Genomic DNA, 25,375 nt, shown 5'->3' on the forward strand with positions numbered 1-25,375 from the left:
GCATTAAAAAGCCTTGCCAAAACTGTAAGCAAGGGTTTACCTTCTATCAGTTTCTATAAATACGAAAGTAACTAGATCTCACCATTTGGTATTCTATCACGGAGAAGTTACTGAACCGAATCTCATGAAATTGGAAATAAACTCAACTTGAAACTTGAAGTCTTAGGAAGGACAACTGCATTATACCTTACACCTAACGAGCAACCCTTAAAACCGGACAATAACTAGTATTATAAAGTTTGTTAGTAGAATTATCAGTTCGTAGGAAAATACATTTTACTTCGTGCATTTGGACTTATGGTTCTATCCAAGTATACCACTCATCAGATAATATACCGCCAAACAGCAATAAATAGTATTGATGATTTCCGGTCGATTGAAGGGTGAGTGAGCCAGTGGACCAGTGAACAGGCACAAGGTATGAATCCAAGATTAGTACACAACGTTTGTGACGCATGCCACAAGGGACAATTTTGGATCCATTTTCATTTCTAATACATATATAGGATCACCTTATCTATCTTAAAGGAATTTGTGATATGGTGTTGTTTGTTGACGGTACTTCATACATTTTTACGATCGACAAAAATATGTGGCGATGTACAAAGTGCATTATAAAGATACACGTTTGGTTTCGAATAAATAATTTAGTTTTGAATTTATTATTTAAAACTTCTTGTATATTTTGGTCATTTTTATAGTATTTTGTCATATGGCTTATTACTTTGGGGTAACGCTACTGATAATCAATCAGTTTTTATTTTACAAAGGGAGCAGACAGGTCTACACATTAAATAATTTTAAAAGTACAATTTGGATTCCGTTACTATGCTATATTCTATGCTATATCATTATATTAGTAGTAATAATCTAATAATAAAATGATTTTTAACTTTCATTCCTTAAAACACTAACCAGTCACTATTAAACAATAATAAGTAGCTTGGATTGGGCAGTGGCGTGGAAATCGTGGTGTGCGTTGCCGTCGGTTTTAATAACTACAAGAAGTTTTTCCAAACGGTTTTGGTCAATTCTAAATATGTATTTATTGGTATGTTTTGTTAGCATAGTTACTTCACATTATTCCGTTTAAATATTCATGTATTTTTTATACAGTTTTTAAATTATCTATAGTGTATTTAATCGCTCATTTACAAGATTAAATGTGCAGATTAATACATTTGTATTTAAAAATGTATGGTTTTTAACAATAACTCATGTATTAGCTTTTATAAAATATTCTTTGCGTTGGAATTGGTTCGTTATTACAGCATATTAAGATGTGTAAACACAGATTAAGGAATAGTTATGAAGTACGTATAACAAATCTTATCCAATATTCAGCCTCGGTACGCTTCGGTAAATTATCAACAAATTAAGAAAGGATTTCTGATGAAAGTACACAAAAATATTCATTCTGAATTATTTGGTTGGTAATACAAGTATAAATGTGGTGTTATAGTGTTATGTTTAAGGTGAAAAAGTCCTCGAATTGACGCTGTGCTGTAAGTTAGAACAAAGCGGATAGTTTAAAAACATAGTACATGAACAAAATGCGTATACTAGTATTACCTAGCCAGCTATATCTAATGGCGATCGGTCAAACAGCTTCGCAATTTATTAGCATACCATCATCAATCTTTTTTGTTTTGTTTTTTATCTGTATGCTATTTTTGGTCAATTGTATCACTGAGTCATCATAGATTTTCCCTTCATTACAGGCTACATGGTTCAATATGGTCTATAAAAAATGATGTTATTAATCTACTAGGCTTTGCCCGGCGTGAATTAAAATATAAATATATTTTTAATTATATCTAATAATAAAAAAAATATCGATGTTCTTTACTATATACTATATGTCGCATACCATTTGAATATAAGAAAAATTGTAAATATTTGATCCTCTGCCCAAAGGTTGCCTGGAAGAGATCGCTACTTAGCGATAAGGCCGCCTGTTGCACCTCATGCAACTTTTGTGTACCAAAAAAAAAATGGTTGTAGCTCAAAAGTTCGACAATATAGTTCATATTAATATTTACCTATATATAATAACTTGTTTGACTAAAGTTCATATGTTGAAGCTAAATAAACAAAACAAGTTATTCGCTTTCAAGATGCTCGAACCTTTATACAATAAATCAACGCTAAAAAAGTATTGGCAATGTTGGTAGGTCATATAGGTTTAATAGAATATCCTTTGTATATAACTGATAAAACATATTGCTAACAAATTTAATATAAACCACATCGAAATCGAACTCATTCGATTTTCGAAACTTACTTTTTATAACCAAACGGACGTTATATATACGCCGTCTCTAAACTAGTAAGATTAAACAAGTAAGGCCTCAATTATCTATAAGGTTCGTTTGGTTGCACAACTGATTCAGTATTCTTCAAACATTCATACTTTGAGTTCTAGTAATTTGATTTGAAAGCAGAGTGAGCCAGAGTAATAATTATTGGAAATAAAAACTTAAGATCCTACCTTCCCTTTAGATCCCATGTTTACTAATACTTCAATGAAGTAACTGCTCCAAATAATGACTGATTACCACTCAGATGTCAAGTTTATTGCTGGACTACATAAATTACAATCAATGATAATTATATATGTTGTACTATGTGTGAAGTTAAAACTGCTAAAATCTTACAATGTCAAAGTCGACATCACTGATAAACTAAACTGGTTTTACAAGTTATTTTAATAAAATAAAACACCATATGCACATTTATATTTTTTCCCATTATTTATATTCTTATAAAGGTCTACCGAATAATCGGTTATCACAACAGAAATAATAAACAAAAGGTTATACGATTTAAAACTCTAATCCATTTACAGGTATACAAACTAATGATCACAGATGAAATTTGAATAACAATAAAAAAAAAAGTCGTAATATATTAGAAGATACGGCCAAAATATATATATTTAGAAGTAATGTGTTAAATATTGACAGACATCTTTACAAAATAAAATAAATTATAAAGACCAAAGATAGCACACTGGGTAATCCTACTTCCCAATGTTTTTGTATAAAAATTGCGATATATGTTTCTGTGGCGGTCAACAGGGTATCCTCTTTAATTCGAGGCCTTATACAAAGCCCTACAGTCAAACTTATGATTAATATCCTACTTGGCTGAGGATCTGCAAAGAACAATAATATATCTGAATATTATCCCATCAGTATATAACTAAGTCGAGCAATAGGTTCGATTTTCGGAAAGCTTTAGTCCAGTAAATGTTATAATGAGCTTCTGAATTTTAAAAGTAGACTAAAATGACACCAAACGTATACATTTTCAGCATAATCCTGTGTGCATTGCGCACTTTATATCTTCATATTTATGTACTCATAACTAACGGCATTTCACCTTAATTCAAATAGTTCAGCTTCCCAATAATTAAATAGCGACGACTGCGATGATTTAGATGAAATTGTAGGTATATGCTGGTCTCATCTTCCTAGAAGATTTAGCAAACATTCAGATTATAGAAATCAGAAAAACCATAACAGAGATGTGCTTTTTGATAACCCATACATTATATTTAAATCATTTGTCAAGGCTACAAATGAGATCGAAGCTATATTGTATTAATTGTTGCTTGTGTTATGTTATAAGCTTCTAATTTGATTAATATGTAATTATTCAATTCATTAAAGGTAACTTTTTTCTTTTACATATGCATTTTAGCTATAATACAGCCATAACTTTAAAATGATATCTAAAATAAGGTCAATTTAATCCAAATAGGGTTATAGTACGCGAACGCACTCAAAATACTAAAAGTGTTTTTTTTTTGTTATTAATAATTTCGACTTACTTATCAATATACATGTACATATTAATTTTCATAAACATCTTTTATGTTTATACTTTTTAATACGAAGTATTACTTATAATAACACAGGAATGGATTCCTTTTAATTTGGGGAATCGTAAATTACGTTATTTAGTAACGTTAATTGTAACGCTAAAAAATATTAGATTAATGTTGCTGTACTTAACAAACAAATTACCAACAGGCAGCAGGTAATGTTCCATGACGTGTTATGAACAAAGATAATATGATATATCTATCAAATGATCAAAATAACTAAGAAATAACCTGTTTTTACGTGGATACTAATCGCTCGTACGAAGCTAGGTTCAGATAATAATCTTAGAAAAAATATTGCTTGACCATGCTTGTTTTGTATATATATAAGATCAGCTTTGTCAGAGCAAGTAAACATTGAGCAGGGAGACGGTACAGTCGCATTCCTATAAATAAATATATTATTTTAATAATGACGTCACTAACATTTGTGTTTCTCGTAATTGGAGTAGCCATTAATTTGGGGAACGTTAAAGTAAGTAAAATTTTTATTTTATTTTTATAAATATTTTGTTTTATACTAAATGCACTTTCCAATTGCATAAAAATATGATAAAAGTGAATAAAATTATATAAAAAATATATAATTATATTTTGTCTAGTGTGATTTTTTTTTTACTTAAAATTTAAAATATATGTATATTTTATTTGTCATGGGGGTAAATACCGCGTCAGTATAATCGGTAGCTTCATTTATAATAATTGTAATAAATATATGTATATAACATATTGTAATAAATAGTTAAACGAATTGTTTAAATGAATAAACAGTAATACATATTTTTAACTTCCAATTATAATGAAAACTTCTTTTTTTTTAAATGTGTATACGTAGAAACATTAATTTTAAATAAATACTTTCTTATATTCATTCGAGGTCCAATGAAAATAAGAAAGTATTTATTTAAAAAAATATTAAATGTTTTACAGGCATTGTCTGACGATGAAAAGTCTAACATCCACGCAGGTTTACTACCCTTCATAGCCGAATGTAGCAAGGAGTACGGAGTGACAGAGGAGCAGATCAAAGAAGCCAAAGAAGCTGGTCAGATTGGTACCATCAACCCTTGTCTAATGGGATGTATATTTAAGAAAGTTAATGTGGTAAGTAAGATAATTATTTATCTTTTTATGGTATAAAACAAGAACAAAGATAAACCTCATCGTTTGTACGCTTAGAGATCCTTTAAAATACGCTATGAATTCTAACAGACAATCAATAAAGAGACGATGGTTTTATATTTTGCGAAGTTTTAAATTGCATAGTAAAAAAAGATTATTTTTCTATTTGTTTTTTAATTCATGATTGAATCTAAAAGTTTAGTAAACACCTTTAAGGCTGAGACACAGAACTTGCTCCTATACCGAAAAATTAAATTATACAATAAATAATTTTATATACAAGGGACTTTTATAATACTTATTTAAAATACTTAATAGAGTAACAGTAATGTATAAATGACTTATATGTTTAAGTAAGCATTTTTGTAGAAAAATTGTTTCTATAAAAATAATTAAAAAAAAACTTTTGAAATGGGTTACATTTCAGATTGACGAACAAGGACTATTTGTTCCTGAAAAAGCTGAAGAAATTACCAAGAAGTTCTTGACAAATGAGGATGATCAACAGAAAGCTTTGGATATCATCAAAACTTGCACATCCGGTAAAATTTACTATAATTTTTTTATAAATATTAAGAGCATAAATACGATGACATCATGATTAAATTACTGTTGTGTATATGAAATCTTTAATGTTTTTTTAATACGGCAGAATTCATTTTAAAAATTCCTTAAAATAAAGATTGATATTTTTATTTCAGTTAACGAGAAGGATGTAAGCGACGGAGAGGCCGGTTGTGACCGCGCCAAGCTTTTGTACGAATGCTTCATCCCATTTAAGGGAGCGGTAAGAGAAATTTAGTATTTATTTCCTTTTAAATGTGTTTTATGCAATATTAGCTGTATTTTATAAAGTAGGTATAACTTTTTATTAAGATAATAAATCTAATTAAAAATGTAAGTAGGTATATTAATCATTTTTTTTGGCCAGGTATTGTGTTGTGTTAGTGCATAGGCCGAAATAGGTTATTTTTCAAAATTCGAAGATACAACTACGTTCTTATAGTTTTAAACTACTTTTGAATCTAATGAATATCGCCCAAATCCTCAGCTAAATACAAAAAATACATATTTTTCAATATTAACATTAAATTTAACTGGTTGTTAATTATGTTTTATTTTCATGTATATATAGAACTATGTAACAGCATATAACTTATTTATGTATATTTTTTGTTTCAGTTTGGCCAGGCTCGTTAAGTCAGCATATTTGAAAAACAAAGATCTTTACTTTTACAAATTATTTACAAATGTTCCTTGACTTTGTTATGTTTAACTTGAAATAAAGCAATTATAATTTTATATACCACTTTTATTTATTATTGAAAACATTGTTTATCTTTACATAAAACATTTATCCGCTTATATTAATGTTTAATTTAAAAACACATGCATTCCATTTTTCATTGGTTAAATTAATTTGAGATGGAGAATATTTCCATTAAATATCAATACCAAACTGAAAAAGAAAAAAAAAATACATTTAAATTAAGAACGTATTTTGAATTATATACTTTATAAACTCAATTAATAACGATCAATTTACCTGCGATGCATTTTCTATCATGCACTTGTAAGCCAGCATGGAACGTTCACAGCCTTTATCACCGTCTCCCACTGGCTCTGAATTAACTGAAAATATATTTTATACATAATCATTATATTGTTGAATTAATTTTGTCCAAATATATAATATATAAATCACTTAATTTATATATTTTGAGAGTCGAACTATTCCATTGGGTATTATCTTGTAAGATTTATTAATCTAATCATGTATAAGATCTATTTTAAATAAGAATAGCAATTACTTTTTTATTACATTAATAATATAAATTGGATTTTCCCATACGCAGCTCGTACACCATTAAGCTATAGTAAAGAGGATTAATATATATTTTCGCACTACTCAAACACATAGGTACTTAAGTAGATATACACAACTCATTCACACTCTTTAAACGCCTATAACTACAATACATTCGTATACAATTCCCCTATATAATATGGTTGCGAGAAGTGACAATTTGTTAGAATTCCCCTATATTATTTTGTAGCTTATCATCGTAAATCAAGTTATTACTGTTACTATAAAGAGTTCATTACAAGAGCATAATTGATGAGTGGATAATTGTTGTTTTTTTTATTATTGTTTCTCTTTTTTTTTAAGTAAGAAGGTTTACATGACGGACCATATTTCGAATATTATTATCCAATGAAATAATTATTTAATATATCTTCCATAAAAAAATAAAATAAAACATCAGAATAACTTACTATGCGAACAGGAATGGAGATAATTTTCAATAATCTTTAATTCTTCTTCGTCATTAAAAACTTTTTTGGCGAGATCCAGCACTGTCTCTTTCTGAAGCAAGCCGGCGTCATCCAACTAGAAATTGTTATAAAATCATTATATACTCTGCTATAAAACTATCTTATCGCCTTTTAAAAAATAATTTTATATAATAAAACCTTTTTTTAAGTTTGAAATAATATTTACTTACAACGCCTAGTTTTCTGAACATGCAGGCTAGGAAGCAAGGAGCATTGTCACCAGTAGGTATCTTCTTTCCTTTGAGATTGGCGATATCTTCTTTTGAGATAACGTTATCCTTTATACACTCTACACCTATTTCCTCAAAATGCTTGTGTATCATTGCCTTTTGATCAGCTGTCATAGCCTAATAAACAATCAAGGTTTTAGGTTGATGATCATATCAGCAATAACAAAATACAACAACAACAACAACAACAGCCTGTAAATTCTCACTGCTGGGCTTTTTCTTTTTTTTTTTTTTGGCTTTTTTTTTCTCCCTTTGAGAAGAAGGTTTGGTACATATTCCATATTCCATAATAACAATATATATATATAGTGAATATAGGTTAAAAAACCTCAAAATCTTTAATTTCGAGACATTTTTTTTGCGAACCTATGGTAGTGTTTAATTTGATTATCAATAAGTAAGTGTTATGTAAAATATTGCATAAAGGAATTTTTGTATGGGTATGAAAAAAAAAATAGAACATTATATAACAATTTATCACTTTTAGACAGCATATGTAAGAGGTAATACCAATAGTAAATGTGGATCTCAGAAAACGTTCAAATATTTTCAATTTTAAAATTCAAAGGAAACGTTAACAGCGTTTGTGTGCTGAAGGATATTACGACACTAATGACTTTTTAGATGATTGCACACCTTGATAATGAGATATGGCGTCCAGAGCAGTTTTAAATAACAAAAATTTGTTTATTTTTATTGTACACGTGTACAATAACAATAAACATATTTTTGTGGAACATGACATTAATAATATATGATATTATTAAAAAAACAAAATACCCGACTGCACACTAAAAAAAGAGTAAAACTTTGCGTTGACGCAGAATTAACATGTTCCCGTGGGAATTTTGAGAAAAAACGTATCCTATATTAATTACTCCCGTGATTGAAATGAATCTAATGATACCGCATACATATTTTTTTAAAGGGAAATTTAGAAAAAATATTATTATGTCTTTATCCCGTGGGACTTTTAGGATAAAATGTATCCTATGACACTCCCGTAATCAAGACAAATCTAACGATACCTCATACATCAAAATCCATCAAGCCGTTTAGGCTACAGGAGGTCACAAAGGAAAAGACATACATACATACTTACATACACTCGAAAAACATTACCCTCCTTCTTTGGCAGTCGGGTAAAAAAATATCCCGCTGAATTTCATTCGACAGTTCTTCTCATGTCTGAGGTGTTAAATTCCGAACCGGTGATAGATTTTTTACTATCAATAAACAAGTGTAAACGCTTCTTTATTGGATAAAGCTAGCTAGCATAGTCAAAAAGACCATGACTTTTGCCGTGGTCATCTCTGAACATATACATTGCCACGGCAATATTAAGTTGTCATGGGTGACCATAGAACATGGGATTGTGCTTGTATTTACACTGGCTTACTCATTTAGTACACAAAAAATGTAAAAAATGCTATTTGTTGGTAAATATATGATGAGTTGGTGTTACTTTTCCAGACGCAAATACATTTTAAATGAAAATATAACAATAGATATATTAAAGTAACTTACTGCGATATCGACAACCATGTAATTGATTAACAAGAAGGAAATTAAAAGCACAAATCTGAACATTTTTAAATAATGATGTTACGACCTTTTCGATGTGATAATACTTTGTAATGTGAGAAATTCATTACTAGTAACAAACTTATATACATGGTAGTCTAATAATCAGCACAATGACATACATACCAAGCTTATTATTAGAGATAATTTGTAAATTTCGGAAATGATACTGCGTATTATGCATACGGTATTGCTGCGTAATTCTCTTAATTAAAGATTTTCGACTAACGATTATTTTGTACATGATTGTATTGACTGCCGCGTCAGGCCAGTGCCTGTTAGACCAACAGATCATGAGGTTCTCTAGAAACTCTTTTAAGTCGTTTTATACTAGGATTATAAAAGAGGAATTATAGGGGTCTTGATAAACTAGTGGAAGTGGGTATGACAATAATCGATTAGTTGTTAGGTATTTAATAGGAATAGTTGAAAAGTCGGTGCTTATGTAATATTGTTTTTGTAAAAATAATAACGACAATATTATGGTTTTGCAGTAGAAGTCATACATGTTAGCTTGCTTATGCTATTTTGAGGCCATTCATTTATGACGTAAGACTATTTTCACTATTTTTGACACCCTCCCCCTCTATGATAAGAAAAAATAAGAATCCAAGTCCCTTCTCCCCTGCATAACATTTATAACGTAAGAATGTAAAGGAAAAAATGAATAAAAATTTGGTTTATTTAATGTTTATTTATCAAAGAAACCATTTTTTTAAAGTTTATAATGTTACAAGAGTAACCTTAGCCTTCAATACGGTGTTAAGACATTTGATTCTGTATCATAATTTATATTACATTATTGCATATTATGAATTTATCAGGGGCTATCTTTATTATATACAATGATTATTGTAGTTAATGTAAAACTGTAATTAATATTATTTTAACTGTAATTAATGGAATTAAATGCACAGCATTTAATACTGGCATGTAACACTATTTTTTATTTTAAATATGATTGAGCTGTCATTAGAAAACAATTGGACGATTGCGGGGCATTGTAACAAAAGATAGAGAGATGAAGCATAATTGTAAAACGTTAATATTATTTTGGCCATCCCGAACTACTGAAATTACAATATGTAATTGCATAAGTTCTAAAGGCATGCATTCGAGCGAACCTCGGAAATCGTGGTTTTCCGCTCTTTTTCAAATAATTTTAACAGTTGCATTTCCAACTTTATCCAACCTATTAAAGTATTTGTAATGTATTTTAAATAAAATTCAAGCCAGTCCTAAGTAAGGGTTTCAGTCGAAATTTTGCTTAAACTTTATTTACAAAACACTTCCTCAATTTTTAAGATAGAAAGACAATCGAATAACATGAAAAATAATTCTTGTGTTCCTTATTTTGTCGTATAAAAATAGACCAGACAATTTGTATTTTTATTAAAAATACAAATTGTAAATTTGTAGAACTCACAACATGGAAACTTTAAAATCTAAAAATTTGAAAGATCTTTATATTTTCGTGTGTCAGCAGATACCGACCGGCTTTACAGTTAAACGCGAAAATTTTCCCACAATTTGTACAAACGATCATTTAGTGCTAAATAGGTCAACTGAATGTTTTTATAGAGTTTCACTTACTTTTATAAATATATATCACAATATAGATAATTTGATAATGATCCTTTTGTTGGATTTCATACATTTCTTGCTATGCTATTTTATTGCTTATTTCCAAACTATTAGGATGATTTTTTCCATAGCTACTTCTAAAGATTGGTGTGCTATTGTATCTATTGTGATTTCAAGTTTATCATTGGAGTAATCACAATTATTATATAGCATATATAAATAAATGGTTATGTAGACCATTAAACACATTTACACTTCAGTTTTGTCCGCGACAAAAACGATTCATCCAAAATGGTTAAAACATTCATAAAGTTCTTTTTTTATATAGCCATTTTATTAAACTTACGTGCAATGGTAAGAATTTATACAAATATAGTATACTATTGTGTAAATTATACAGTACAGGTTGCTGTAACATGACGGGGCTCGTGTAAAATTTGTGGGCAAGATTAGGGCCGTCTTATTCCAGGTTCCCTAGGGCACTCGACATAATGTGGCAATAAAAAAATTTACTAAATTCCAATTTTATTCCAGTGTTTTCTTAAACATATTTGCTAAATAAATAAAACTTTTTTTACTGTATCGTGATATTCAGCTTGTAAAAATTTTATCACTTAAATTTATAAAATTTGGAATAAAAAACAAGGATAAATATTACAAATTCAATTCGATTCAATAAAAACCGAATATTAATTAAAATTAAACAACTTTACAGGCAATTGATATAGAAGAGTTGAAACACCAATATGTAGAAATAATCATGAACTGCGCCAAGGAGTTTCCTATTTCTGAAGATGATATGGTACAGCTTAGTAACAGACAGATGCCCGATAATGAGAACGCTAAATGCCTTTTCGCGTGCGCCTACAAAACATCAGGAATGGTAAGAAGTTTTTAAATTTTACTAAAAGATAATTTTCAAATCACCAGCTATTGTATCTGGAAGAATTTGTATTTGATATCAGGTTACTTTTTGTACAGAAAATATATCATAAAGTGAATTAAATATGTTTGATGAATAAAGAGATTGAAAAAACTTTGTATATTACATCTTGTAAATTTTATGATAAAATCTTTCACATTAAACTCCAAAAATTGTAACTCACAGGTCGAGACATCATTTCGTTAGTAGACTTTTTCTTAATTTAGAACGTAGTCAACACATGTCAATCCAAGAATATTATTTATTATTTTTTAAACGCCGTAACCGCGGCTGGTTCAATCGCACATATCGCACAAACTCCTTTAAAATTTTTGAAGGAGTCTATGCGATTTCGAATAAATAACCCGTTTGGACCATTTTTAATTTACCATTTTATATCACGATCTCTATCCTATTTACAAAAAAATGCCAAAATCTGATAAGCGTTTATATTAAATGAACGTAAAACGGTAGAAATTCAATACAAAAGTAAGTATATCACTGATGTATCCCACGTTCCCAAGGTTAATATAAAATGACTACAATTACATGCTCTGTCGGTGTTTGAACAATGACAATTCAATTTGATTGCCAATTTTGTATACTGTTTTTTTTTTCGTCTAATGGAAACAAATAATTTTGCCTTATTCAAAACTTTAGTTTCGATACGTCATAAAATGTAAATAAAATTTTATAATTTTTCAGATGGACGATCAAGGAAATCTGGCAATTGAGGGTGTCAACAAAATCGCTGACAAGTATTTAGCTAATGACCCTGATCGGCTTGAAAACGCGAAGAAATTTACTGAAGCATGCAAATATGGTAGAACTTATATGTTACAATAGACTAAGTTGGTAGAAGTTATAGACAAAATTTAATATCGAAAATTTAAAGCACAGTAGTCTCTTAGCTCATAATTTAAAATCACAACATATTTATATCTTTGTTTTATTTTTTCAGTTAATGACGTTAACGTGTCTGATGGGAATAAGGGTTGTGAACGAGCTGCTTTAATATTTAAATGCAGTACGGAAAAAGCTTCGCTGGTTAGTTTCCTTTTTTTAATTACTTAAATTTTTTCATCTTCGTCTCTGAGACCTACTTGTACTCGTAAGATATCTATCTGCATCTCTGTATATCTCTCACCAAAGTCCTGACATTTTCTTACTCAAATCAACCAAATCGAACTTGCACGGGGCTCTGGGCTAATAATAATTAGGGATCTGCCTACTTAATCAATGCCTTCGTGTATTTTGTAAAGTTACTCATAATAAGAAATTTGACGTTGCATAAATAAGAAATAAAAAAATGCTATTAAAACTAGGTAAAGAAAGGACACCTACGCCTACTTAAATATCTACTTAAATGTACACCAAATAATTGGGCATAGGTGGTAAAAAACATAAAATCAATTATTTCGAGGATATTGTGAGTTCCAAAGTACTTCACTTAGAATTAACGACATAGGATCCAGATAAATTTTGTGCCTCATCCTTTAAATGAATTCATATTCAAATTCATTTCATTCATTCATCATGAATTTGAAAATATGTTTTGAAAAAAAAAAACATATTATAGTAATGTAAAATTAAAGTTTAGCGATAGTAATAGTACAAGAATAGGAATAAATTATATTATTAACTAATCAAATCATCAATAATCAAACAACTATATATTAACGGGACAAAGGATCCTTAGAATAGGCGTTCAACAAGGTTCAATTTTTGATCCTTTTTATTTTCGTTATATATGATTGATCTTTCTTTTCAAGTTAAAGTTATTTGTGTCAAATTTCCTGAAAGTTGATACCTTTAAATTTAATTGTAACTGTGACACTGTAATGTGACGATTAATAAGTGCTTCTATGAGCCTAGTTGAATAAAGAATATTTAGAATTTGGTGCGGTGGTTGCAAAGTGATTAAAGACAGCAGCGATGTTAATGAGCTTACACCTTATTTACAGTCCTCTTAATGGTGATTAAAGGTGAAGGATAAACGGCTCTTAAGGGGAACATGACATAGATAATGAAATAAAAAACGCCTCTGTTTTTGTAACTTGACTTACAAAATATTCATCATCACCATCATTATTCATCCGTTCCATCGATCACGCGTTAATAAAATTGCCTCCTTTAAAGCGCGGAAGACTTAATGGCGTTAGCCATATCCCACCAAATCCCCTCAGATTTGTTCCGAGAAAACTTGGTTTGATGCCTGCATTGTCTGAGTCTTCAAGGCATCGAAGTTCGGTCGCCCTAAGCCCGTACTCTAACTCTGATCCCACCCCCCTAATCGAGGACCTGAATAAAATATGCATCAAGAATCTTTTCAAAGATCCTGCCTGCATACAACTAGTACACTAGTTGGTAAAAAAACTTGTTGCCCCCGACAAATTGATGCATGAAGCCTGTACACGATCACCAACGACGTAGTTCCGTTCTCGTTCCATTCGATAGGCGCGCAAATGGTTTCGTCTATATCAGGGTTGCCAACTTTATGACTGAATTGAGTTTTTTAAATTTGCAACTTCCTAACTTTGACTGCAGGCCAAAAAGCCCTCCTGTAGATTTGTCCCTGTCAATATTCGTCAAAATTATATATATTTTTATTAATCAGATATCGATTTCTTGAAGATTTAGTAAAATAAATATTTTCTCTGTTTCAGTTTGATTTCCAAATGTAAAGAAGTCTAAGACTTAAGTCACAACGATATATTAACAAGACCTCTTAACAACTTTAAGAATAACATTAGTTAAAGTATGTATATAGATGCTGTTGGAAAATTTATTTAAATAAAAAATATATGTGCATTATTATTTTGTTTTATTTGTATTTTAAATTTAATAACACATTATAAATGACTACCTATTAACTTAACAACTTTTATCAGTTTGATTACAATCATATGCGATATCAGATTTTATTTGGAGTGTGTAATTATTATTTTTAAAATTAATTCAAACATCGGAAGTGAATCATTATGGGATTATATGAATTTATTAAGATAAATAAGGCTATTCATTTTGTTTAAAAAGTAACGTATAAATTAGTTTACGTTATTTCTATTTAGCTACGAGTTAATAACGGTTCTCTGTGCAAAACTATACGATGTATTCTTTGAAGTTTAGTCTTTTATTTGTCATATATTTTACAGGCTATTCAAATGTAAGTCGTTTTTTATAAATTTTATGTTTTGTCTTTCTTCTCATCGAGGCATATAATTGATTGATATTAATGATCGTAAGCAATAATACGAATATGTTACGTTACGGTTAATTAGAGCGCAATGGTTAACGTGTTGCCCAGCGATGTAAAAGTCGCAGATTCGACTTGACCCGTTTATTGTACCAATTCCTAGAATAAAATTAAGTTACTATTAGGTACTAGGAAGAAACTGAGATTAAAAGATTAATAATAGTAGCTATTATCTATATAAATATTATAAATGTGAAAATAAATCTGTATGTCTTTTACGAAGAGTCGAGATGGCCTAGTAAGAGTCGAGATGCCCCAGTGGTTAGAACGCGTGCATCTTAACCGATGATTACGGGTTCAAACCCAGGCAGCACCGCTGATTCATGTGCTTAATTTGTCTTTATAATTCATCTCGTGCTCAGCGGTGAAGGAAAACATCGTGAGGAAACCTGCATGTGACAAATTTCATAGAAATTCTGCCACATATGTATTCCACCAACCCGCACTGGAACAGCGTGGTGGAATATGTTCCAAACCTTCTCTTCAAAGGGAGAGGAGGCCTTTAGCCCAGCAGTGGGAATTTACAGGCTGTTGTTGTTGTTTTGTTGTTGTCTTTTACGACCTGAACAGCTGAACCGAATTTTATGAAATTTGGTATGAAGCAAACTTGAACTCCGAGAAAGGGCATAGGGTACTTTTTTGCCTAAAACATGACAACTAACACCCTAAAATGAGCGAATCTGCGGGCGACTACTAGGTCTTTATAAAGACACACGATGTACACTTTTTCTACTGAATCATGTTTTTCTAATTCATATTATTGTTGCAAAAGTTAATATAAAACAATGTTTAGGCGTTGAATGACAAGGAGCTTAAAGACAAATTCGTAGCAACATTAATGAGTTGTATGAAAGATCATCCAGTAGATATGACAGAAGCGCTTAAATTGAAACAGCTGATAGTTCCAACTAAACGGGAAGTCAAGTGTCTTCTGGCTTGCGGCTACAAGAAGCTGGGAAATGTGAGTAATCAGTATCTTTTATCATAAATACATTTCAGTATATTTTCATTATTTTTTCCCTCGTTTGTCCATCGATTCAAACAAACGGTTTTATTTTTCATATATTTTAATCAAAGATTTTGCTTTAAAGACCGTTGCATGAGTTTAATGTGTGTTTAAAATTCATCCCTTGCCGATGGAAGTACCCATGATGGATCCGACACATATATATTACTAACACAACTGAAATCTCAACATGATCAGCCCATTGCATTTCACTGCCAGTAATAGATCTTTCCCGAGTTATACCAGTATTAGCTGTGACGAATTTTTTGTTAACCACTCAGATAACATAGATTAGGATCGACTAACATAAAGTTATATTGATTCTTATCCTGTGTTTATATTTTTATTCTATGTCCTCAGATGAATAGCGACGGTATGTACGATACCGAAGCCGGCTACAAGCTTGCCGAATTAGTGAAAAGTGGAAAGGCAGATGATAGTAAAAGATTTGAAAACGCGAAAAAATTGGTTGATATATGCAGTAAAGGTAAAGTACATTATTGATAAACTATAAACATAATAAACTTCACACCATCGTTTCATCAGGGATGAATTATAAAAGTGGATAGTATAAAAACCTTCTCCATAATAGAGCATTAAAGGTTTTTGGTTCATTGTCGTAATGTTTAATTATTTTATATTACAATTTTAAAATAAGAATAAGTTTATTAACATAAGAATTAACAACATTAAATGCTTAAATATATATACAAATATGAATTAAAACTAGTTACTGTATAAATCTTGACCGCGTGGAATGGTGGCAAGAATGCTAGCAGCATTTCCCCGTTGAATCGCAATTCCGATCCTCTGGGCATAAAACGAACCAGCCCTCCTGTCACCAGTGGAGGCAATGAGGCGAGGTGTTATATTTTTGATGAAGCTTTTTGCACCACTTCTCCAAGGGCCAAGCGTTTCGACAGCAAATGGAACAAAAAAGTAATATAATACACGAATATTTAGTTTTTTTTTGGCTTCAGCTTTTTCCGCAGCGGCACCGGCTCTTAACATTCTTTCTCGAATATGAGATGGCGCCAGTGTGTCAACACATGTAGCGTCCCACACAAGGGCCCGACCCAGGGAACCAATGTTAATCCATCAGGTCTATTACCATCATCACGACTAATTCCACGAGGCTCAGTAAGAGCAGGAACGTCGATGGTGGCAAGAGCCCTTTTTATTATGTCATTAAGAGAACCGTGGCGGAAAAGCCTACCTGAACTCCTTGGGCAAGAGAGACCATGTAAACCGAAAGAGTCCACCTCCTTTCCACACGGGCATCTGTGCTCAGAACACAGAGGTGTTCCCAGTCGGAGACCAATCGATATGCGATAACATTCATTATCTAAAAGTGTCCCAAGATTTTTAGAGGGCAATGAATTCAACCAGTGACTAGACTCTTTAGATGATAACGCTAGAAGCCTGGCACGGTCTTGAGCACTTGTTAAATTTTGTGTCATACTGTGTAGTGTAGCGTGAACCAATGAAGAAACCCAAAGTTTTTGTTTTGTAACTTCCTTAGAGGGATATCATCATTAGGGCACTTTATCTTCCAGGTCTCTATCGCCTCAGTAACATTCATGATTTTTACTGATTTTGATTTTAAAATTTCTGAACAAAGGTCTGAAATGCTATGTACAGAAGAAAGAAATTTAATATTATAATAAACAAGAATAAGTATTTATATTTCAAAACATTTTTGCAGCTCTTTAGATTATATTTGGTCTGGAAACATTAATCCTTAACTATTTTAATATGTGTACTAACAATTAGAAACTAATAGAAGATATTTACTATTACATATGTAAAAAAAATAATTAGTAAATATATTTTTTAGTCAACGACGAAACGGTTAGTGATGGCAAAGAGGGGTGTGAACGAGCTGCTCTTATATTCAAATGTTCGACAGAAAATGCAGTTGCGGTATGTTATATTAACTGGATTTTTATTAATTATTGAATAATAATAATAATAATAGTTATTAAAACGCCAATCAGTAATTATTTATATTGCTGTGTTTTGGCCATATGCGTACGAAATTGTCTGTTTAGGCGCAGGAATCAGTACCAACGTCTGAATGTGTTTTTCGATACAAGGAATAAAAGTTAAAACACTCTAGTTTGCTCCTCTAATTTAAGCTTAACCCTATGTTGTTTTTATTTGGGGGTCATTTAGGCCCCACAGCTGAATTGAAATCTGAAATCTGCAATTTGCTATTAGACATAGTTTCAGGTCTTTATTAAAATAAATACATTTGTTACTCAAATTAAAATTATTAAAATGACTCTCAAAATAGTACATCCCATATATTGGTTCAAAATATAGACTTTTTTTTGTTAAGTACATATATGTTTTGCTTAATTTCTACTTAATAATTTGTGACATTAAATGCTCTAATTATTAAACAAAAATGTCGCATTACAATATTTATCTTTGATTTTCGTTTCAGCTGGGATTCAAATTAGATTAAATTCAAAATATTCAATTTTATGCTGAGGAATACAGAGATTCAAGATTATGGTTTTTAAGCACCCGTGTTCAATAAAAAATAAATAAAAACTTTTTGTATTTTTATTTATATATTTAGCATACAGAAGTGAAATAGATTAAAAAAAGACAAGATCATAAATAATTTTAATCAGAATATAAACAACTTCAATCATTTACAAGCAAACATAATAGTTATAACTTCTAAAATATCTTAACATAAATAAATCACCAAATCATACATATTGAAGTAAATTACTTACTCGGTTGAGTTTACAAATCCAAATAAAACACAAATAACACTTATAACAAATTACAAGTCGCGCCAATATTATTGACCTTACTGTTCGCGCCCAAAATGATAGAATAATGACAGCTTGATGCAGTTAAATAAAACTATTTATAACGGATGAATCGCGTATATTAATTATTTTATTAAAATTAGAATATATATAAAATATATTATAGAATATATATAAAATATATTAATTAATATATTAAAAAATAATTAATATACGCGATTCATCCGTTATAAATAGTTTTATTTAAATGTGTAATCATCGCGAAAATTTAAGACAGCTTGATGCAGTTTCGCGCGCTTTTGTTTCTTTTTTTTTATTTCATTCTTTCCAGCCAGTTGCATAGTTAAAGGAATCTCCTAAATCGGCCATTTCTGACTTCGCGACGTCCTCGTAGCGTTGGTAGCGGCGCTCTGGCTCGAAGTCAGCAGTCGCAGTGTCAAAAGAGTCAGAGAAGTTAGTGCGGTCTAGGGCTCTGCGATTGGCTTACATTCGTCATCTGAAACATTCACATGTCTAGGGATATGCTACAACTGATATAAACGGTAAGGTTCGCATAGCCAATAAAAATTACAAGTGAGAGCTCTCATTGCTTATTTTCCCCAATACCACCTCAAATATTTCTATAGCGGTGAAGTCATCCGAAGTCGGAGTCCAGGCGTTGTAAAACCTGTGAACAGAACAGCAGACAGAAGGCGTCCCAACTGTCTCAATGGACCACATGTCCAGCATAACCAAGCGTCCTCCAGGACCACACGTCTAAGACCAAACGTCTTCCAGGACCACACGTCCAAGACCAAACGTCTTCCAGGACCACACATCCAAGACCAAACGTCTTCCAGGACCACACGTCCAAGACCAAGCGTCCTCCAGGACCACACGTCCAAGACCAAACGTCTTCCAGGACCACACGTCCAAGACCAAGCGTCCTCCAGGACCACACGTCCAAGACCAAACGTCTTCCAGGACCACACGTCAAAGACCAAACGGCTTTTAAAGACCACACGTCCAAGACCAAACGTCTTTCAGGACCACACGTCCAAGACCAAACGTCTTCCAGGACTACACGTCCAAGACCAAACGTCTTTCAAGACCACACGTCCAAGACCAAACGTCTTTCAGGACCACACGTCCAAGACCAAACGTCTTTCAGGACCACACGTCCAAGACCAAACGCCTTTCAGAACCACATGTCCAAGACCAAACGTCTTTCAGGACCACACGTCCAAGACCAAACGTCTTTCAGGACCACACGTCCAAGACCAAGGGTCTTCCAGGACCACACGTCCAAGACCAAGAGTCTTCCAGGACCACATGTTCAAGACTAAGCGTCTTCCAGGACCACACGTCCACCATAACTAATCTTCCACGAAGATCAAGCACCTTTCAGGATCACACATCCATCAATGAAGACCAAGCGCATTCCAAGATCACACATCCATCATGACCAATCTTCCACGAAGATCACGCGCCTTCCAGGACCACTCGTCCATCATGACCAATCGTCCATGAAGACCACGCGTCTTCCAGAAACTCATTTTTGGTACAAGGTAGCTTCTGTAATAAAACTTTAGAGCAAATTAAATACCATGTCAGTCTGTATGTCTGTAATTGGAATTAGTGTTTTATTTTTTGTATGACTTTTTCTTGTTCAGTACTCTAATAAAATACGACGTCTTTATGGGTCGGGCGGGTTATGCAGGAGGTCTTAGCTGCATAATGGTTGTCATAGCTCAGATATAGCGTCGCATATAATATCCTGCCTAGCCCACAGAAACTGTCTAACTTGTTTGATATTACTGAAAAATGGAGTAACTAGGACTTTGATTTTCTGAGGACTCGGCCTGACCTGACCCTGACAAATGATACGTGCTAAGTACTCAACTTCTAAAGTGATGAAAGAACATTTAGTAAGATTAATCGAAAAACCTGCCCTTGTTAGAGTTGTTAAAAATACATTCAGTATAGCCTCTTCTATGGTATTGCTCATATTTAAAACATTATTAATATACATCAAGACATTACCAGTATCAATATGCTCACGTAGTGTATTACTAATAATACGCTGATACACAAGTGGCAAGTTACTAAAATCGTAAGAGATTCGCAAGTACTCATATTAACCTTCGGGAGTCACAAAAAGTGTTTGATTAACTGACTCATTATTGATAAGGATCCAAAAGCAGTAGCCAGAGGTAAAGGGTACCGTTCCTTGAGCACCTGTCGATCTAGCGCTCGATGATCGACACACATCCTGATGCTTCTATCATTCTTTTTATTTACCAGGATGATGGGGCTGGCATACTCATAATTTGGGTCTCGATTAATACCCTTATCTTTAAGATCATTTATTACGTCACGAACTTTGAATTGCTTTGTGTGTGATAGCCAGTATGATCGATAAGCAAAAGAAGTGTTTTCTATAACGTTAATGTGCATTTCACCCGCGGTGACAGTAGTTGATGCTGAATCCGAAATGTACGATATAATTCAGCGAAATGTTCAACCCTCAAGAGATTTCGCTCAATGGCCAGAAGAGGCGTATAAACGTATTCTACTGTTTGACGCAATTCTACATGAACCAATTTTTCTGATGACCGGATTAGATATTGCCTGTCTTTTGTACGTACGTATGTAACACCTTAACGGTTGAGAATATATGAAGTTATTAAAATTTTCTATTACAAAGCCGGCCTCGAAGGAAATCTCATAGAGTTCAACAGTTAGTGTCACAAAAGAGTTTGCTTCTATCATTGAATTATTTATACCTTTTAAAGTTCATCGTTTTGGTTTACTCTCGCATGACAAGTATATCAGACCATCAGACGACACTCCTGATATATTTAAAACACCACTGTCGATGAGAACATCAATAGGAATTTCTTGGACAGCTGCAGTGGTTAAATCAGTATCTCATGGGGCACCAGATAACCTCAGCGACGGGTCAGTGCAAATAACGTTACCAGAATTACGACTGGTGGACCCGGACTACTTATTGTAGTTGACATCGATTGTCTGGTAACTTGCGAATAGGCTCAACATAGATCAAAGTAAGCAAGGTTTGCATAAGACGCGGCTGCCCTAGCCTGCACTTTTATGCTTCGTATCACGAGTTCGTCACTTAAGCCTTTAACTATTTTAAGTGTCCTTCGGGCATACTATAAAACATCGCATCTTATAAAATATTCACTTACTCAAACATTCACGGAAACAATGACTTGAATTCACGACAAAAAAAAGGACCAATAGCGATCTGTGGTTAACCACTCATTAAGCCATGAATGTGCGGCACCCTTGAGACAGCTCAACACGCCAGACAAACATTCAGAGCCAGTTATTAGAAATATTGAATCTTTCAACTTCTTCGCACCAAACATCAATATCATGTGTGTCAGGTTCAACACAAAATACTTTCCTTTTTTTTTGGTTAAATTTTAGATTTAACAAATTCGGCAAAAGGACACCCCCAGTTGGTTAATAAAAATAAACTTGTAACTGATCAGATGCAATGCCCGTCAGCAGAACATTAGGCATACCGTGCCTCATCAGACGCTCTCATTTAGACTCAAATTCAAAGAATAACTACAACCTAAAGGATCAATAGATATCAGCCTATTAGTAATGTCAGCCGCTATGTTTTCGGATTCACTATTGTCACGCGAGCCTTCGAGGTGGCAACTTTTGAAAGGTACTACGTAATAACATTTAAATGATTTCGAAGGTATTATGTTATTAAACATCCTGACTTCGAGGCTTAGGGTTTCATGAAGAAGTACGATTTTGAAAATGGTACCTTACATCCGAACGGGATCTTGCAGATAACGTCTCGTCTCATCAAAATGAAATACTTTTACTTTTTGTACATAAACTACACACATCAACATTGTCTAGGGATATTTTGAATTTAATCAATTATTTCAAAATTTATTAAAGATAACATGCAACATGTTTATATTTTTATAAAGCCCATTTATCTGACTATATTCCAGAATAAAAAATAAACCATATTATTTTGCGTAAACAATTTTATTCTTAAATAAAGAAAAAACGTAAAATAGTGGTAAAACTAACAATTAATGTTTGTCTCAAGAAAATGTGAAAAATGTAGAAAAGTTATTGTTTGAAACAGTCATATGAAAAATCAGTAGTCTGTAAAACTATCCAGGACATTTATAACGTCCTGCAACAATTTTTCATACTTTAGATTTAGTTATCCAAGTCTTGCTGCGGTATATTGTCCCAGGTCCAAGTAAGATGCAAAAAAGTGGCTCATCCATCGCAATATTTGCAGGAAAATTCCTCGAAGTCCTTCTTTGGAGTATGGCCCACGCGTGCTCTATGGGGTTTATGTCAGGTGATTGAGCGGGACAGCCTAAGACCGATACGTCTTGTTCCTACAACCATCTCGTCACCACTCCCGCTGTGTGCGGACGGGCGCTATCGTGCATGAGCGTGAATTCTTGGCCCATTTTTAGTCTATGGGGCTAAATTATTGGCACAAGCATCTCGTTACGGCATTTTTTGGCCGCCATGGTGTTTCTGATCCAAACGAGGTCTGTTCTTCCACCAAGATAAATTCTCGCCCAAACCATAATTATGCCGCCGTGGTATGAATGGACTTTCTGAAGATGTTGCAGACGGCTATCATGACCAGGGAATCGCCAAACACATACGCTACGTGTATCGGGACGGAAACCGAACCGGGAATCATCGGTAAACAGCACTACAGACCACTGGTTATCATCCGAGAGCAAATTTACACGAACCCACTCTAGTCGTCGTCCACGATTTCCTCGGCGTAGTGCTGGAGTACGAAACGGTCAGCGAGCATAAAGGTTATCTTCATGCAGCCTTCTCCTTACAGTTTGGTCACTCACAAGCAACTGGTCCTCTGGCTGGAGCCTCTGAACCAATTGAAGTGCCGTAACATTTGGTTCTCTTTTCGCGGTAACTTGCAAACATCGGTCTTGTCGTTGATTGGTTATGCGCTTCTCACCTGGATATCTTTCAATCACTTCACCAGTAGCACGGTAGCGTGACCATAACCTATATATGACGTTTTGTCTTGTTCCAATCTCCTCAGCAATATGCCTCCTGCCCTTAGCATTTCTTCTCTCGTTAAATGGCACCGCTGCATGATGCACACAATAGGTTTAACTCGAAATTAATCGGTAACTTGTTATAAAACTAAAATTTGACACAAAAAAATATCTTAATATGACTGTAGGTAAACGAAACCTTCGGCCATCGCTACCACAATGTCGCGTAAAAATTTTATATTCATTTAATTTTTTCAAATTCAAATTTAGAATCGTCCAAGAAGGTTTACAAAATAGTCTTTCATCAAAAGATTTTAAAACTGGCTATGATTTTTTGAGTTTAAGAATTTTATACAAAATATCCCTAGACGGTGTTGATGTGTATATTTGTAAGTACATATTTATAACAAACTTAATACCAAAACCAAATGGTTTTTCTCGTGATACAACTGAATTTACTTAAGTTTACGGAATATAATTGATTTTTTTTTTGTGTTCCATACTTATCAACATTGTAGTATTAAACTAGTTACATATATTTTGCGCGGGAAATAAACATACTTTAACATCGTACAGCAGTCTAAAATAAGATATCATTTCTGTAAGCCAATCATTTTAATTTTTAGCGGTTTATTTGAGGAGTCAATTAGGTAAAATACAATTGTCTTGACTTGTTACTACACCCTAAAACGATTCACTATATCGCCCAACTCACTGCTTCGGCGTCGCACCGCATGCCGTGTACCAAAATGTCTATTATTTAATTATTATAATAATGATCTTACACTATTGATGTGCGTAAAATATTGAAGCAATAATTAATATTAAGTCCCTGTTAATAACTCGATAAATACGATTGTCGACTATATTCTCAACTATAAGTTCTAAATCAAAAATATTTGAATAAAAAGATATGCATTCACATTCACATGAAGACCTTGAAATCCACATAAAGACTAGCTGTCATAAGTTTTGAATGCTGATTATTACATTATTATTTTTATACACTCATTACAAACACTAAGCACATATGTAAGTGTTCCTAGGAAAATCATTTTTATTAAAAAATTATAAATTTTACTACTTTCAGAACTTATCATTTGTAACTAGATCTCCTGCTCACCTGGAACTAGATTATAGTTTTGATATAGGTATATGTTAGTCAATATTAAAAATGACGCTATTTGTAGGCTACTATCTAAATAACCGTTTGTGTTTATGAAATTTTTACCACATATTTATCTCGCAAGTCTCAATATACGAACATAACTTAACACGATTATGTGAAACATTTTTTAAGCTACTAAGTTTAAAGTGACCCTGCATAGTTCGTGTTATATTAAACACGGTGCCGCTTCTCATCAAGAATGAGATTTATTTTTAATTACTTCGCATTCGAGACGTATTCTACAACCTATCACCCAATGATGTTCTAGTAAACAGACACGTCACTAACGCGCAAAAAGTGAAGGCCAGAAAACGTCCCAATTGGGATGCCCGCCCCCAGTCGCCTCCATCATAATTCTGCCAGAAATACGTTTTGCGCAATTAAAACATCTAGTCATCCCTTTATCCCACTTGTAACGAAACTCAAAATAAACGGTCCCCGGCGCGGCACAC

At 32.5% G+C, this 25,375-nt stretch overlaps 3 protein-coding genes across 3 annotated transcripts; 2 read left to right on the forward strand and 1 right to left on the reverse strand.

The window, feature by feature from the left end:
- Positions 1-4,100: 4,100 nt before the first annotated feature.
- On the forward strand, positions 4,101-14,367 carry LOC124535636. Its single transcript, XM_047111911.1, has 8 exons — positions 4,101-4,364; positions 4,820-4,993; positions 5,439-5,553; positions 5,713-5,798; positions 11,462-11,629; positions 12,374-12,491; positions 12,630-12,715; positions 14,335-14,367. Exons 1-8 carry the CDS (start codon positions 4,302-4,304, stop codon positions 14,350-14,352), a joined length of 828 nt encoding a protein of 275 aa, XP_046967867.1. The 5' UTR covers positions 4,101-4,301; the 3' UTR covers positions 14,353-14,367.
- LOC124535638 (general odorant-binding protein 19d-like) lies at positions 6,316-9,204 on the reverse strand. Its single transcript, XM_047111913.1, has 5 exons — positions 9,106-9,204; positions 7,519-7,695; positions 7,289-7,403; positions 6,558-6,643; positions 6,316-6,470 (listed from the first exon to the last, which is right to left on the reverse strand). The coding sequence occupies exons 1-5, from the start codon at positions 9,166-9,168 to the stop codon at positions 6,453-6,455; spliced, it is 459 nt and encodes a 152-aa protein (XP_046967869.1). The 5' UTR covers positions 9,169-9,204; the 3' UTR covers positions 6,316-6,452.
- Positions 14,368-15,714: 1,347 nt separating the features above from the next.
- Positions 15,715-17,889, forward strand: LOC124535900. Its single transcript, XM_047112302.1, has 3 exons — positions 15,715-15,885; positions 16,291-16,417; positions 17,768-17,889. Exons 1-3 carry the CDS (start codon positions 15,763-15,765, stop codon positions 17,887-17,889), a joined length of 372 nt encoding a protein of 123 aa, XP_046968258.1. The 5' UTR covers positions 15,715-15,762.
- The last annotated feature ends 7,486 nt before the right edge of the window (positions 17,890-25,375 follow it).

This window comes from Vanessa cardui, chromosome 15 (assembly GCF_905220365.1).
Source record: "Vanessa cardui chromosome 15, ilVanCard2.1, whole genome shotgun sequence".
Taxonomy (NCBI): Eukaryota; Metazoa; Arthropoda; class Insecta; order Lepidoptera; family Nymphalidae; genus Vanessa; species Vanessa cardui.